Source organism: Phacochoerus africanus, chromosome 6, assembly GCF_016906955.1.
Source record: "Phacochoerus africanus isolate WHEZ1 chromosome 6, ROS_Pafr_v1, whole genome shotgun sequence".
NCBI classification, from domain to species: Eukaryota; Metazoa; Chordata; class Mammalia; order Artiodactyla; family Suidae; genus Phacochoerus; species Phacochoerus africanus.
The window spans coordinates 8,406,203-8,421,610 of record NC_062549.1 but is presented as its reverse complement, the minus strand read 5'-3'; the positions used below and the strand labels follow the sequence as shown (position 1 = coordinate 8,421,610).

General features: G+C 44.2%; 1 protein-coding gene across 1 annotated transcript in view; it reads left to right on the top strand.

Moving 5' to 3' along the window:
• Positions 1 to 12,767, top strand: part of PHF20L1 (PHD finger protein 20 like 1) — a 72,620-nt gene extending 59,853 nt beyond the window's left edge. Inside the window, exons 16-21 of the mRNA XM_047783222.1 lie at positions 1,292 to 1,473; positions 2,427 to 2,526; positions 3,807 to 4,002; positions 7,264 to 7,630; positions 9,410 to 9,572; positions 10,961 to 12,767. Coding sequence (XP_047639178.1) covers positions 1,292 to 1,473; positions 2,427 to 2,526; positions 3,807 to 4,002; positions 7,264 to 7,630; positions 9,410 to 9,572; positions 10,961 to 11,103 — 1,151 coding nt within the window. The 3' untranslated portion in view covers positions 11,104 to 12,767. The remainder of the gene's footprint in view (positions 1 to 1,291; positions 1,474 to 2,426; positions 2,527 to 3,806; positions 4,003 to 7,263; positions 7,631 to 9,409; positions 9,573 to 10,960) is intronic.
• Positions 12,768 to 15,408: the final 2,641 nt, after the last annotated feature.

Sequence of the window (15,408 nt, the reverse complement as noted above, 5' to 3'; positions counted from 1 at the left end):
ATTTAGTTTGAATTTAGGCGACTTCCAACTGGTCTGATGATATCTGGAAAAGAAAATTTTCTCTCTCTATTGACTCCTTCCGCCCCTTTTCCGGAAACATTCTGAAGTGACTGTCATACATACCAGGCTTCCTTCTAGGCCCTGGCTGTGGAGCATTCAGAATGCAAATGCCCTTGCTCTCATGGACCCATGACATTCTAGAAAAGGGAGATGAATAATCAGCAGGTGAAGGAGTAACTGAGAATGTGCCCAGGGGTTAGGCTGGAGAGGGAGGGAGGGGCCCCTCTGCTCCGTGCGGGGAGTGCTCCCTGGCTCAGTCTCCGTCTTAGGAGCCTCTGAGCAGCGTTCAGGTCTCGTGTCATCTGTTGACTCCATTTTCCCAGTGTTTCTCCACGCACACCCCAGCAAACCATTAGTGTCCGGTCGTGATTTCTTTCCCTTTGTCGTAACATTTCCCTATTTTTGCCTTGATTTTTTTTTTTTTTCTCAGTAGCCTGAGCTAACTGATAGTCTTTGACAAAATGTCGTTATAAGTACACCCTTAAAACCTGGCATTCAAATAGAGTTGTATGTAGGGTCATCTATATAATTTAACTTCTAGAATGTACTTATTTGTTTTTAAAAGATTTTTTTTATCAAAATGAAATTTAAAACATTTAAAATTCCTTCGGGAACTCATAATCCCAGTTTAAGAAATACCGGTGAAATTATCACGAGCGTAGGTTTTAGAGTCGGGCAGTCCTGGTGTGCAGTTGGTTTTACCACAAACTGGCTGCATCACGAGCAAGTTACAGATCTCATGTTTGAAGTGCTTAGTACGGCACCGGGGGTATGTTAAGTGCAGTGGGCAGTGATGATACTGTTAAGAATCGCAGTATTGCTGTTAGGCAAGCGCCTTCGCCCCTGAAGTGCTGTGTATCTGTGTGGTGCAAATGATGAAAACCTGTTCTCCTTACAACCCAGGGTTCTCGTGAGGATCCAAAGGGACAGTGTTGGTGAAAGCAGTGGAAAACTGCAAATTTACATTATTCCTTCCCGCCTTAGCTCGAACCTCTGTTAGACTAGGGGACACGTGTCGTGGTGCTGACATTAGATGTTAGACAGTAATAGCTGCCCGAGCTCCAAACATCATTTGTTTCTTTGTCCAGAGACAGATACTCTATTCCCATTTGTCTGCTCTCCCAGTCTGAATATGTAAGAGCTTATAATCACTTCCCATAGCTCCTTTCTTTCTAGAAAATGACGTAAAAATGAAAATAAAATGCTGAGTGTGCTTTTACGTATGTTGTAGACTTGTCAGATATGGAGTTCCTAGACGATTCTTCGACGGAGAGTTTGCTCCTCAGTGGGGATGAGTACAATCAGGACTTTGACTCAACCAATTTCGAGGAGTCTCAGGATGAAGAGGATGCTCTTAATGAAATTGTGCGCTGCGTCTGTGAGATGGACGAGGAGAACGGCTTCATGATTCAGGTGACCTGCCTGCCTTCAGCCTGAATGCGTGGTTCCAGGTGCCCAGCACGTTTGTGGGGGCGTCGGTTCTCTTTTTCCTAACGGTCCTTTTGAAGATGGAGGCTCTAGCCGGTGGTGTTGAGACCCCAGTCGTAGCTGTCGGCAGTTCTCTCCTTCAGCTGCAGTGGCGGCTTTCTCATCGGAGGCTCACTCTCCAGGGTGTTTATCTTGAGGCCTTGGCGCTGACGTTCTTTTCAGGAGCCATTGAGGTGGCTCCGCGTCCACATGGGAGGGTCGTTCCTAGCCACCCTTCACCTGCGAGTCTGTGTCCGGTTCCTTGATCCTGTATGTCATACAGTCTTCCTTCAGAGGGCAGATGCTGAAACAGAAAAATGTCCGCAGTATCAAAGCTTAAAGGAAAACTTTGTTTTAAGGCTTGCCATTACAGAGAACATCTCCTGTAGAAAAAGGATCTTTCAGGGAAAAGGAAGGCACAACCCACATCCTATAGGGACATGCGGAAGATTCGGAGGCGTTACTTATAGAAAGAAAAAGGAGAGTAATCTTTCCCCCCTTGTTCAGGGTTTCCTCAAACAATGGAACAACAAATTTATAGGTTCACCACGCAGGTGGTCCTCTTAAGAGGTTGTGGCCACAGGCACTCCTTCAAACTTGCCTTTTAAAAAAAAAAAATCGCACTTTAATAACCTATTTTTAAGAGTTTTAAAGATATGGGAAATAGCAAACTTTTTTATGATTAAACCTGTTTAAGAAAGCACATTTTAATGGGTGCAACAAGAGGAAGTTCTTGAAATCATTGACTCCTTCAAAAATAAAGTTCATTTTAAGTCATCGCTTGCTTGCATTATGTGGATTACCAGTTGAACTGGTGGCAGCCGCAGGACTGAGCTGTCTGGTTGCGGAGAAGGCCTCTGTGTGTGCCTAGCAGTAACGCAGTGGTTGTTCCCTGGCAGTGTGAAGAGTGCCTGTGCTGGCAGCACGGCGTGTGCATGGGGCTGCTGGAGGAGAGCATCCCCGAGCAGTACATCTGCTACGTCTGCCGAGACCCTCCCGGTAAGCCTGGGTCCCCCTTGTCGCCTGCTGTCTGAGTGTCTCCTGCAGGGTGCGGAGCTGCCTGAACCGCCGTGACTCCTGCGTCTCTCAGACTGCGTCTGTGTTAAAATTTCAAAGCGTTTTTCACAGTTAACAGTTTTATTTTCTGTATTAATTACTTAGGGAAAAGCATTGGCATAAATCCACCAGCATATTTATTTTCTTACTGGAACGACAGGGCTGTGGCTTTTTTCCTGGAGAGGAACTAGATCCCTGATGTACTCCTGTGCATTGATTGCTAAAATAGGTTTCTGTGTGGCTGTTTGCACTGAATTGTAGTCTGAACGTGGGCTCCTCCTGAGGCGCGTTTCGGGCAGATGTCTGGCCGTGCTGCGTAGCCACCTAATGCTGAATGGTCACGTCCCGCCCCTTTATTTTACTGATGAGGCAGCTGGGGCCCAGAGCCTTGCATGTCTCGTGCACCAGGACGGTACTGGGCGGGCAGCACTGAGAGGAAACCCTGTGCCTTTGGGCTCCCCGTCCCCTTGGTGCCATCATCCACGCTGGAGGCCCTCAGAGCAGCACCGCTCTGGTATCGTCGCACGTCCAGCTCTGAGCGGGAACTCAGCTAGACATTCTCAAATAAAAGGCTACCGCCTTGTTCTCGTGTTTATTGAAAAATAAGAATACTAACATTAAGAAGCAGGAGAATTGGTCAGACCGACATGAATGGAGCATTCGTTCAGTCGTTCCCCCAGCAGGTTTTACAGAACGCCTTCCGTCTGCCAGCCTGGTGGAGGGAAGACGCCTGTTTCTAGCCACCCTCCACTCTCTCGCAGCGCGCTGGGGACACAGACAGAGGAGCAGCCGATTGTAGTGGGATGCAGAGTTCTGCGAGCTCTTGGACTTGGCCCTAGTCACTTAACTCGAACCCTTTTTTCATCCAGTTCAAACTAAGATGTTAGGGAGAGAGACAGGTACCCCATCTGGTTTCTGTCTAGCCCTTTTGGCCTTTTTAGAGAACAGATGACAGATTCACACGGAATGGAAAGCAGTGCACTCAGGGTTCCTCCGCAGGCGCGACCTGCCACTGACCGCATCCTTCGTGGAGTGTGTCATCCTCACTGGGCCGGGAGTCTGAAGGTGGGGGGCACTCTTGCAGGGCCAGCCCCTCAAAACACTGTCTTGCTTGTCATTGGAATTCCTTCTCCGTCCTGGGCTCGCCTTGCTGACTGAGTGATGTTAATCGGGTGGCAGGTGACGGGACATCTTTGTCACTTTCATGTCAACTTCATGTGCAGGTCAGAGATGGAGTGCCAAATACCGCTACGATAAGGACTGGTTGAATAACGGGAGAATGTGCGGGCTGTCGTTTTTGAAAGAGAACTACTCTCATCTCAATGCCAAAAAGATAGTTTCCACGCACCACCTGCTTGCCGATGTCTACGGTGTGACGGAAGTTCTGCACGGGCTTCAGCTGAAGATCGGAATCCTGAAGTGAGTGAGAGGGGCTGGGAGGGCGCGCGCGTCAGTGTCCGTTTCAACTCAGACGAGCTCGCGTGGCTTTCTGCAGCCTCAGATGAGCAGTGCGGCGCACTGAATAGACAGCGGAATACATTTTAACTTAAAAAGGGAAGGGCTGGTGGCTTTTTGGATGAGTAGTAGCTTCATGCTTATTGTCCCAGGATGGCTAAGCGTGGGCGAAGGTAGATACGGCGGCTCCTATTTCAGCAAATGTCAGTCCCTGTCCCACAGCTCCGTGTGCTCACCCGGGCCCAGAAGTACAGTTGCCGAACCCCATGGGGAGGGTCCTCCTCCAGGAATGCTGGCAAGATAAGGTAGAGTCAGAGGTTATTTTGAAATTGGCTTTGAAGGGAGTTGACGGGTCTTGCAATCCACCTGCCAGCTGTGCTCCAGATGTGCTGTAGTCATCCCAGTTTCCCCCCAGTGGTGCCTCCCTAAGTAACATGTCAGAATGTTCTTAATTCCTTGCTTTTAGTTTTTCCTAATAACCTGCCCAGCGTTCCTTTTTTAAAAAGTATGTATTTTATTTAAAACGGGGAGCAGGGGGATTCGCTGGTTCTTCACAAGACTGTCTTCATTTTGACTCACTTGCCTGGGCCCGAAGTGTGTCCCATCCCCCCTTCCCCAACCCCCCCCCCCCCCTCCGCTGCCCTCCCACCACAGCCTGAGCCCAGGGTCCTTGCGCCCTGTCGTCCTGTCCCTGTGGTCCCTCACCCTGCCCTCGAGCTCCTCACCGAGACCGTCTCACGCTGTTCCTTTCATGTGAGCCGTCGCCACATCGTGCTGTTTCCCGGTGGCTCCAGTCTTGTGCCTTCGTGCTGTTGCCCATGTGATCTGGTAAAATGTAACGATGAGCTTGTCTCTTCTCAGCTTCACACACCGTCATGTCTTCCTGGTGCCCAGCAAACAAAGTCCAGGCCCTCGAGCACCTTCCACGATGTGCACACTCTCTCTCTCTCTGTTACCTTGTCTCCCCGTCTCATCTCTTCCCTGAAACGCTCTAGCTGTACCACACCCTAATCACTGCAGGAAGCCTGCCTGCCCCTTGCTCCAGGCCTTTACTCACAGCCAGGATAACCTTCTCCCACTGGTCTTTCTAGCAGGTGCCTTTCCATGATAACCTGTCCAGCTAGAGCTGAGCTCATCCTTGGCACGTACCCGCATCGGGCCCTGTGGGGCACCTGGTTGATGTCCGTCTCCCCTTCTAAGCCGTGGGTTCCTTGAGGATGGGGCTTGTGTCTTAGTCATCGTTTTATTCCTAGAGCTTAGTGTAGGCTAAGTACCTAGTAACTATCTGTTGCATAAAATGTGCTTCTGTTGTACGTCATAAACAAACCCGAATGTGGATTTCTTCATAAAAAAGTCGTGCAAAGGCTAGAACTCGAAGGAGGAACCAGTTGATTAGGCTAAGCGCTTTTTCAGCCTAGTTGTCCTTGGTATCGATCTCTCTTTCTCCACATTCATCGTTTCGCTAAGGATTTCAACCGGACAAATTTTGCCTCGTGCCTGTAGGCTCTCTTTATGTCAATATTTCTAATAATAGTAATTATTATCATTAGCTCTTGAAAGTCTACTGCATGCCTGAAATTGGTGCTATCATGTGTTATTTCATTTAATCCCTACAAGAGGGATCTGACTTTGTTTGACAGATGGGTGGTCACAGACAGAGCTTTTATAACTTGTCCAAGCCCCTCCTCCACGGCACAACGGGATTCAGCCCACTGGACGGTGAAACTTCAAAGCCAGCTTTCCTTCTGCTATGCCTTTTACCGTTGAGGAATTGTAGTATTTTCTGCATATTAAGTTATTAGGCATCCAGAAGTTAAAATTTATAGTTTGAAAAACAAAGCGTGGGTATGATGAAAAGAAAACCAGTGTGACTCCTGCTAACTTGGAAATGATCAATTCACAAACATTACTGAGCCTTCTGAAAGGTGTATGCCTCCAGAATATCCTCCTTTTACATCAGTTCTGATGAATGGATTCATCTTTTACTTAGTGCAGAATTTTACTTACTGCAGCATTTACTGCCATGTCATGCTCACAGGTTTAGTGAGGTAGGGGCGGGGCGGGGGCCGTAAAGGGCTATGATCCTAGGTTGTCAGTGAGCCTGTCATGAGGCCGCTCTTTGGAGGCCACTCGGGCTGTTCCTGTCAGAATTAAAATAGGCGCACATTATCTAGCAATTTCATATCTAGACATGTATCTGATACATTCCCACTTGTGTGCAGAGGTACCCCCCCCCACGCACACACACGTCTGTCAGTGGGGAACTGGCTGGCAAGCCTGGATGGTGGCACACCAGTGCTGTTCAGCCACGAGAGTGACGGGGAAGGAAGGGGGATGGAATGACAAGGCCGGGTGCCCATGTGTGTGACACAGGAAGACAGGAAGGTGTGTGAGGCTCTGTTTGTGTGAAAAGACAACATGTGTACTTACCCATTTAAAAAACAATTGTATCCGTAAAGACAGTGTGGGAAATTATACTTGCGTTATGTACGGTTGTATGGGCAGGGAGGGCTCTACTTTGTATACGTTTATAGTCCAAGTCTATTGTCATGATCTGGTATCACTTTTTGATTGACTCACGATTTTAAAGTGTGCTCACATAAAAGTTTTGCATGTTGTAGTTTCTTTGGGCCACACCCGTGGCATATGGAGGTTCCCAGGCTAGGGGACAAATTGCAGCTACAGCTGTCTGCCTACACCACAGCCACAACAACTAGGATTCGAGCCACATCTGCAACCTACACCACAGCTCACAGCAACGCCGGATCCTTACCCCACTGAGCGAGGCCAGAGGTTGAGCCCTCTGGATACTGGTCAGATTCGTTACCACCGAGCCACAATGGGAACTCCCCATGTTGTACAGTTTATAAACATTCAGTGAAAAATCGGAGGAGTGCACATATCAGATGGAGATGTGAACTGTCACAGAATTACATTCATTATTGCTTTCCTACCTGAGTTTCATTTCCGTAAGACAGAGCTTGAATTCAGGATGCAGTTCTGGGGCAGGTGCGCTTCGAGAGGGCCCGCACCCTCTGACCTCCTCCTACCCCAGCTCCCTGGGCGGCGCGCTCGGCCTTCGGCGGGATCACTCACGTTCAAAAGGCAGGACACCCGAGGCTCAACTGCAGGACCGTACACTCTGAAACTTAGTAAGGCATTAAACTTAGCATGGGATTTTTTTTTTTTCCCCCCAAACTGCCATTTCTCCAACTTTATTTTAAGGAATAAACATCATCCTGACCTTCACCTCTGGGCTTGTTCTGGGAAGCGGAAAGAGCACGATCACGTAATTGCTGGGTTAGAAAAAAAAATCATGGTGCAAGACACCGTTGATGTGGAAGACAGGAAGGGTCATGTGCAGAACCACAGAGAACCCCCTCGCGTGCCCCTAAAGACGGAAGGGGCGTACATAACGAGCGAGCACAGCTACCAGAAGCCGCAGAGTTTTGGTCAAGACTGCAGATCTGTCGCAGACCCTGGGAGCTCAGACGAGGATGATGTCAGTAGTTTTGAAGAAGAACAAGACTTCCCCGTGAGAGAGAAAACCCGTTTGCACTGCTCAGTAAAAGAAGACGGGATCCCCGGAAAGGTATAACTAGTTTATTTGTCTTTGCGTCGAAATCTCAGAGAACAAAGGAAATAGCATGAAATAAAACATACTGAATTTCTAGATTTTACTTAGATTTCCAAGTTCACCTATAACTTGTTAGGGTAAAGACACTTTCGCTCGCTCTACAAGAAAACGCTGGCCATGTGAATGTTTAATCATCCCCTAACTCAGAAGTACAGTAATTTGTTGCCCTAACAAAAGTTTCAATTTAAAAAGTACTCTTAGGAGTTCCTATCGTGGCTCAGTGGGTTCAGAACCCGACATGATATCTGTGAGGTTGCAGGTTGGATCCCTGGCCTTGCTCAGCGGGTTAAGGATCTGGCGTTGCCGCAGGCTTTGTGTATGTTGCAGATGTGGCTTGGATCTGGCTTTGCTGAGGTGGAGGCCAGCAGCTATAGCTCTCATTCGACCCCTAGCCCAGAAACTTCCATATGCCACAGGTGTGGCCATAAAAAGAAGAAAAAAATTAAAAAAATATATATATTCTTAAATACCTCTAAAAACCATGACCTACATTTTTTTTTCCAAATGAAGATACCTATGTGTGGAGTTCCCATTGTGGCGCAGTGGTTAACGAATCTGACTAGGAACCATGAGGTTGTGGATTCAATCCCTGGCCTTGCTCAGTGGGTTAAAGATCCGGTGTTGTCATGAGCTGTGGTGTGGGTGGCAGATGTGGCTCGGATCCTGTGTTGCTGTGGCTCTCGTGTAGGCGGGTGGCTACAGCTCCGATTTGACCCCTAGCCTGGGAACCTCCATATGCTGCGGGAGCAGCCCAAGAAATGGCAAAAAAAAAAGAAAAAAAAAAGGCAAATGAAAATACCTGTGTAAAAACATGAAAGTGCAAAGGCCTGTGTCTATATTAATATAATTTGTGTTCCTTTCGTATGTGTTTTGGATAAAAAGTGGCACTCCAGTTGTTTTTAACATTTTAGCATATTTGTATATACATTTCAATCCCATTATGCAGTAAGCTGAATTCTTACAGCTCTGTTTACGTTAAACATCTACAGACTTATTTCCTGTTCACCAGGATTGACTTAGAGATGTCATGCCCTTTATTTTATTTTATTTTTTGTATTGATTTTTCAGTTAGCAATACTGCTTTAAAATTAATTATTTTTCTGGCATCTTTTATCAACTAAGTTCTATAAATAAGTAATTAACTGAGCTGGAAAAGCTTATATGACATGAAATTTTATGCTCTTGTGACACAGTTTAGATTAATTGAGGAAAGTGTCAGTTTAAATTAGACTTTCTAGTTACAGAATTAATCAGCTACTTCATTTCTTTTTTAATAAGGCCATACGTGCAGCACTTGGAAGTTCCCGGGACAAGGGTTGAGTCACAGGCGTGGCAATGCCAAATCCTTTAACCCACTGAGCTGGGCCAGGGATCAGACCCACACCACCGCCGCAGTGACCCGAGCTGCTGCAGTTGAGGTCTTAACCACTGCACCTTGGAGGGAATTCCAGCCACTTCACTTCTTCAGCTGGTTTTACTGAAGGCCTTCTACCATGTGTAGCACTATGCCAGGCATTGTCAAGAGACACAACGGTCAGGTCTGGTTTTAAGAACCATCAGATGGAATTTAATTATGTGCTAGCACTTCCTTTAAAAATATTCTAGGGGTCAGAGTGGATTTTACCAATCGTTGTAAATGATGAAAATTTTAATGTATCTTTCCCTTTATGATGTTACATTTCATCCAAGTCTTTGGTTTTGTTTTTGTTTTTCTCCATTGCTTCTTGGGAGAAGAATCCAGCTGAAAGGAGTGCGGTATTTGTTTATAATGATAAAAAGGGTTCTGAAGACCCAGGAGACTCACATCTTCAGTGGCAGCTCAACCTCCTTACACACATAGAGAATGTGCAGAATGAAGTCACCAGCAGAATGGACCTGATAGAGAAAGAAGTTGATGGTAATTTAAGAGAGAACTGAAGTACAGTCTCTATCATCTGTAAAGTGTGTTTCTTGCGCTCACCAAGGGGTTATTTAAAGCTTTTGGGGGATGAAAAGTACAGATGCTATTCATGCCACTGCAGCTCCGCTGCTCCCTTTACTTTGTATCTAACACATCTGGCATTTAGGGTCTTCTGCTCTTGAAGCCCTACGAGTAGGTATTATTTAGGGTTTGTTTGTTTGTTTAAGATGGATATTATTAAATACTGCCCATCTGCCAGGCTCAGGATGCACCACATGAGAAGTATTCATTAGTTGCATTGAACTGTGTTTCTTTGGAAATCAGCATAAGGACTTTAAGCATATTCAAGATATGGGGGAAAACATTTTGTTTTCACTTTGGTCAGTATTTGGTAAGTGAAATTAACAACAATGACAAAAAACTTCTACAAAGTTAAGTAGGTAAACCTTAAGTTTGCATACACAATTTCAGATGTTTTTCTTTTTATATTTTTAATTTTGTCACACAGGACCCTGAGTAAGTGACCAGGGAAAATATCCCCATTTTATAACTGAGGAAAATAGAGTAATTTAGATGAAACAATTCCTAGTGGGTTTTTTATGCTTTTTGACTACATCTTTTTAACCTCATAGATTATCTCCCCCTCCTTTTTTTAATTGAATGTAGCATGTGCTACGTTCACCCAGCACCAAGTTCGAGTATTTTTCCCTGTGAAAAGTGGAAATGGAAACCCATTTCTGAAGCATCATCCATCTGGGTATAAGCTAGCTGTGTAGTTAGTTTAGTTAGTTTTAAGTAGATTTTTGAAAAAGAAACAAAAGCAACTTGATGCTGTCCCCTATTATTATTAATAGAAAGTGTAGAATATAATTAATTGCTTTATGCCTGGACTTGTGCTTACACCTTCCTTTTTTTAAAAGTAATGATAAAAGTGGGGCTGAAAGGACACTAGGAAATTGCAACCTCCTTTGTTAAAAAGAACTAATGGATCTTTAAAAAAATGGTTTGAGTACCTCAGTTTCATTTAAAATGGAGACAAATTACGCTTAGATTAATAGTAAGCTCGAGCAGGCACAGGGAGCCGTTGTTTCCTTTCGAGAAGAGAGTAAAAGGAGACTCAAAACGAAGTTGATGCCTGTAAAGGGGACAGTTACCTAAAATACCGACGGACGGAGTGACAGATAGAGGTTGCCGAGAGGGGCCGGAACTCCCGTGGGGTGAGGTGTGGAGGATGCTCAGCCGCTCAGAAGTGACTTGCGCACAGTGGCTTCCTAGAGAAAGGGAAGTGGATTCTTTCTCCATCACTTTTTCAGCCTTCTGATTATACCGTTTTCTGACCATTTGTGCCGTTGCCATGTGAATGTTTGTTCTCTTCTCTCTTTCAGTTCTGGAAAGCTGGCTTGATTTCACAGGGGAGCTGGAGCCACCGGATCCTCTCGCAAGGCTGCCCCAACTGAAACGCCACATCAAACAGCTCCTAATTGACATGGGCAAAGTACAACAGATAGCACCTCTCTGCTCTGTATGACAGCAGCGAACACCTGACACAGAGAGCGTGGCTCTGTTCAGTCAGCTGATCTTTATTCCCACATGGCTGCTAAGTGGATAGATAAGAAGCTTAGTGGTCTTTGGTCATTTCCTGACTTGTGGCATCAATAGGATGGCACCTTGGAACGGAAAATGAACATCTTTATCAAGGAAGTTGATAGGAAATTTATGAGCAGGATCCAGATGCTAATATGTCACATGCCAAGGATCAGTGGAGGTAGAATATAATCTATACTAAGGGAGTCAAATTGGCAGGATTTTTGAGTAGTTGCTCGCATAAAACTCGAGATACCTGTAGAAAGAAATATGGTGTATTTATATAGTTTTTAGTAAAAAGATCTATGTTTATAAACCAGCATTTGGCCAAAAACAAAATTGTAGGGGAAACTTAAATTCTGGAGAGTTCTCTGAGATTTCTGTGAGAACTGGCTTCTCTGCAGTTGATCCAGCTGCACTGAGGTTTAGAGTATTAAAACTTTTATAGGATCATGAGCTGTTTCTTAGGTGATAAATGTCCTTATCAGAAAACTGACAGCAGACGTCTCGTTTCTGAGGAAAACAGTTGTGGAATTCTTGCTTCATTATGAATATCTTTAAAAACAAACAACGAATGGATTGGAATTTATTGCTGACATTATAAGGTCATTGTAAAAACAGAATGGCTCTCAGAAGGGTCACTGTGCCAAATGCTGATGATACTGCTGGAAAGAGAATTTTAAGCGCCGTGGGAATTCTCTCACCGGAGTCTTACACAAGCCCATCCGTGCATCAGAAATGCATTTATGTCACATACACTAGATATAGGATATATAGGGTCGAATTTCCATATTCAGGTTCCAACATACAGTTCGATCCTGGATATGCTTGGTATTTGCCTTCAGAAAAGAAAAAAAAAGAAAATGTAAATAACCTCAGCTGGGATGAGGAGTGACAAAAATATTAAAATAATTTGTGGCTGTGGATTTTTTTTAACTGCTGGTAGTGGAATACTGGAAAAGCTTCATTTCTGAAGATGAATTTTATTTTTAAAAAATACATATGCACTCAAACCTTGTAGCTTTGATCACAAATGGACAGATTTCTGAAACCAAAGGCAACTAAGTTGCTGTGTTAGCTCTTGCTGGATCTCAAGCCCAGGTCCCCCCGGCCGCCAGTGCTCTTGTGGTTGTGCGCCGCCCCAGTGCTCCACGCGCAGGTATGCGAGAGTGTGTATGCTTGTTTGAAACAGACACGCACCGTACATATGTACATAACCTACACATATTTATATCTACACATATCTAGTTTTATTACTATAGACTCTAAGAATTGGTGGTTAACATGAAATGTTACCTTTTACAGACAGTTTTTAAAAATTAAAAATGTATGTACAGGTTTTGAAACTTTTTTAAAAGGGGGAAAAAAAGACTGTTAAGAGGAGGCTCTTTGATGTCATATAACACTTGAATATTTTATGCCTCATTCTGTTTATCAGTTCTAGCAATCTGTATAAATGCATTTTAGAACTGATAGACAGTAAACTTGAATTTATCTTTGATAAGAATACATGCCACTGTACATTCAGATATTATTTAAATTTGCAAACACACTGTTCTATATGTAAGGTACTGTATGTAAAACTCTTTATTAAAACTATTCCACATATCCTAAAATTTCAGCTTGCCTTTTTGCGGCCTTATATTTTGATGTAAAGATGATTAAAAGAATGTGCGAAACAGTTATTAGAAATTTTTATTGCCTTTTGAGATTCTCCTGACAAATGTGCCAAAGATCACAGACATAAAATACAGCCCTGTGTATTTACCGATGATATATGAACTTTGTCAAAGATCATACTGGGAAATGAAAAGCTTTAATAGAGGTGATATGAGGTAGTCATTAAATTTGCATATTAAAGTAAAAAAATAGTGCCTATATTTCATTCGTGGAGTCAACTTACTAATGTCTGTATTTCAGGATTGATACTTTATCTTTCATTTGTGTTTCATATAATGGCTCTAATCTTTTCTCTATTATGGTTACATTCTGGACATTGCAATTGTCTCTTTTTTCCTAGAGTGGAGCAGCTAGCATCCTTAACAGGCTCTGAAGAGCAGTTGTTGCCTAGATTCTTGTCACACACACAGAGGGCCTTTTGTACCCGGTAACACTCATATTCTCAATCTCTGATGACCACAGTTAAATCCGTGTGCATTTGTTCTTGCAGTATCTTAAAATTAGGTCACTTTGTTTGTTAGCAGCCAGCAAGCCAAAAGTTCCATTAATAATTAGAATATTGAATTTTTGCTCTGCTTTTATGAAGTATATGAATTGGAAGCCTGAATGTTATGATTTATATATATTTTAAAGTAAATCTGTATCAAATTGCTTGTGTGCACACACCCATTTAATATGGTGTGTCAACAGTTGGTTGAAGCCTTTTAGGAACTAGGAGGCTGAGTCATTCCTTATTCAGGAGAGTGAATTCGTTTTTGAGAAGCAAGTCCATTGTGAGAGGTTTCAGATGAGTTGATTTTCTTTCCACGTAGTCTTACTTTAAAAATACGAGCATATGCGTGTAAATGTGAGCAGTCAAGTAGAGAGGGTGTTTCTTGGGAAGATGATGCATCGCTCCCCAGGTGGAATGGAATGAGCCAGGCGAGCAGGAGTCCTTCCTCGGTGCCCCCGCTAAGTGTTTTCGCACTTCGTCATGCTCGTGTGTGGTTCTACCGTCTTGTTATTTTCAAACTCAAAAGTAATATACGCTTTCCTTCGAGGAAATTGATGATTCTCATAATTTCGAGTCAAATCCTTTTTCCCAGCACTCATCTGATTCCCGCTGACTTAGGTCCTCGTGATCAAAATGAAGGGCCCCGGAGATCCCGTCATGGCGCAGTGGTTAACGAATCCGACTGGGAACCATGAGGTTGCGGGTTCGGTCCCTGCCCTTGCTCAGTGGGTTAAGGATCCGGCGTTGCCGTGAGCTGTGGTGTAGGCTGCAGACGTGGCTCAGATCCCGAGTTGCTGTGGCTCTGGCATAGGCTGGCGGCTACAGCTCCGATTCGACCCCTAGCCTGGGAACCTCCATATGCCGTGAGAGTGGCCCAAGAAATGGAAAAAAGACCAAAAAAAAAAAATGAAGGGCCCATTTCCCTTCCGGTCAGCTGGGTCTCCTGCCAGCTTCCCTCCCTCTGTCCTAATAGCTTCCCAAGAGCCCCAGCTTGAAATACGCAGTTGTCCCCCTTCTCCATTTCATCACTAGATGTGCTGGCTCCTTAAAATGGATGGTTTCCCATTAGTAGTACAGCATTTTTTGTTGTTTTAAAATAAAATGACGTCATGGAAGTATTGCTATGGACTTCTGAAATTTTAATTTTGTCTTCATTCTGAGTCATCGAAGTGGTCACTGTCAAGCTAGGGGCTAACACTGCATTCTCTGTGCCAGATATTGTACATTTTACCAGTTCTTTTGTGGAGAGAGAAAACAGGAGCATTTTCAGGATGAGGAAGCTGAGGTTTAGAGACATTTAGAAACTGCTCATGGATCAAGTGGCAGGTTCGAGATGCAAACCCTATGCTATTCAAGTTCGTGTCCTTTTCCTAGCAGAGCTGTTTCACCTGCTCTTGTCATTTCTGTTTTCTGAAATCATTAGTGACTCCCCATTTCAAACCAAGTCAAGTCTTTGTAATCTGTATCTTTTATCCTTTACCTGATCAGTTCTCAAGTTCATTTAAACACAGCCGGACTGTTCAGATAGACAGTGTTTGTTTCCATCTCTTGCCTTTGTGTCATTTTCCTCTTCTGGAAAATTCTCTTTTGTTGGTTGTGTTTCCACAAACCCAGACAATCCTTCACGCTTCCATTTCTCTTCCTAAAAGAAGCAGCACATTATGGAAGGCCTTTTAGAGCATCCTGCATTGCACCAAGCTATGGCGGAACCACACCAGTGAATACGGTATCTTCTACGGTGGAACAGGCGTGAGCTTTGCAATTCTCTACTCTGATTTTTTCACTCTGGCAATTTACTAGCAGTGATCTCTCTGAGCTTTGGTGTTCTTATCTATAAGATGGGAATACTAACTAGCTTAGAACCTGGTTTTGAGAGGTAGATGAGGCAAACAAAGTACCTAAATGATGAAGGAAACATCGATAGGAAGGAAAAAGCGGATTCTTTGAACGGAACGATAAAATTGGTTAACTCCTAAGTAGACAGATCAAAAATGAGAATGGAAGGGAACATTACAACATATACAACACAAGCATTTTAAAAGGATATAACGAAAAACCATATGCCGGTAAATTTAA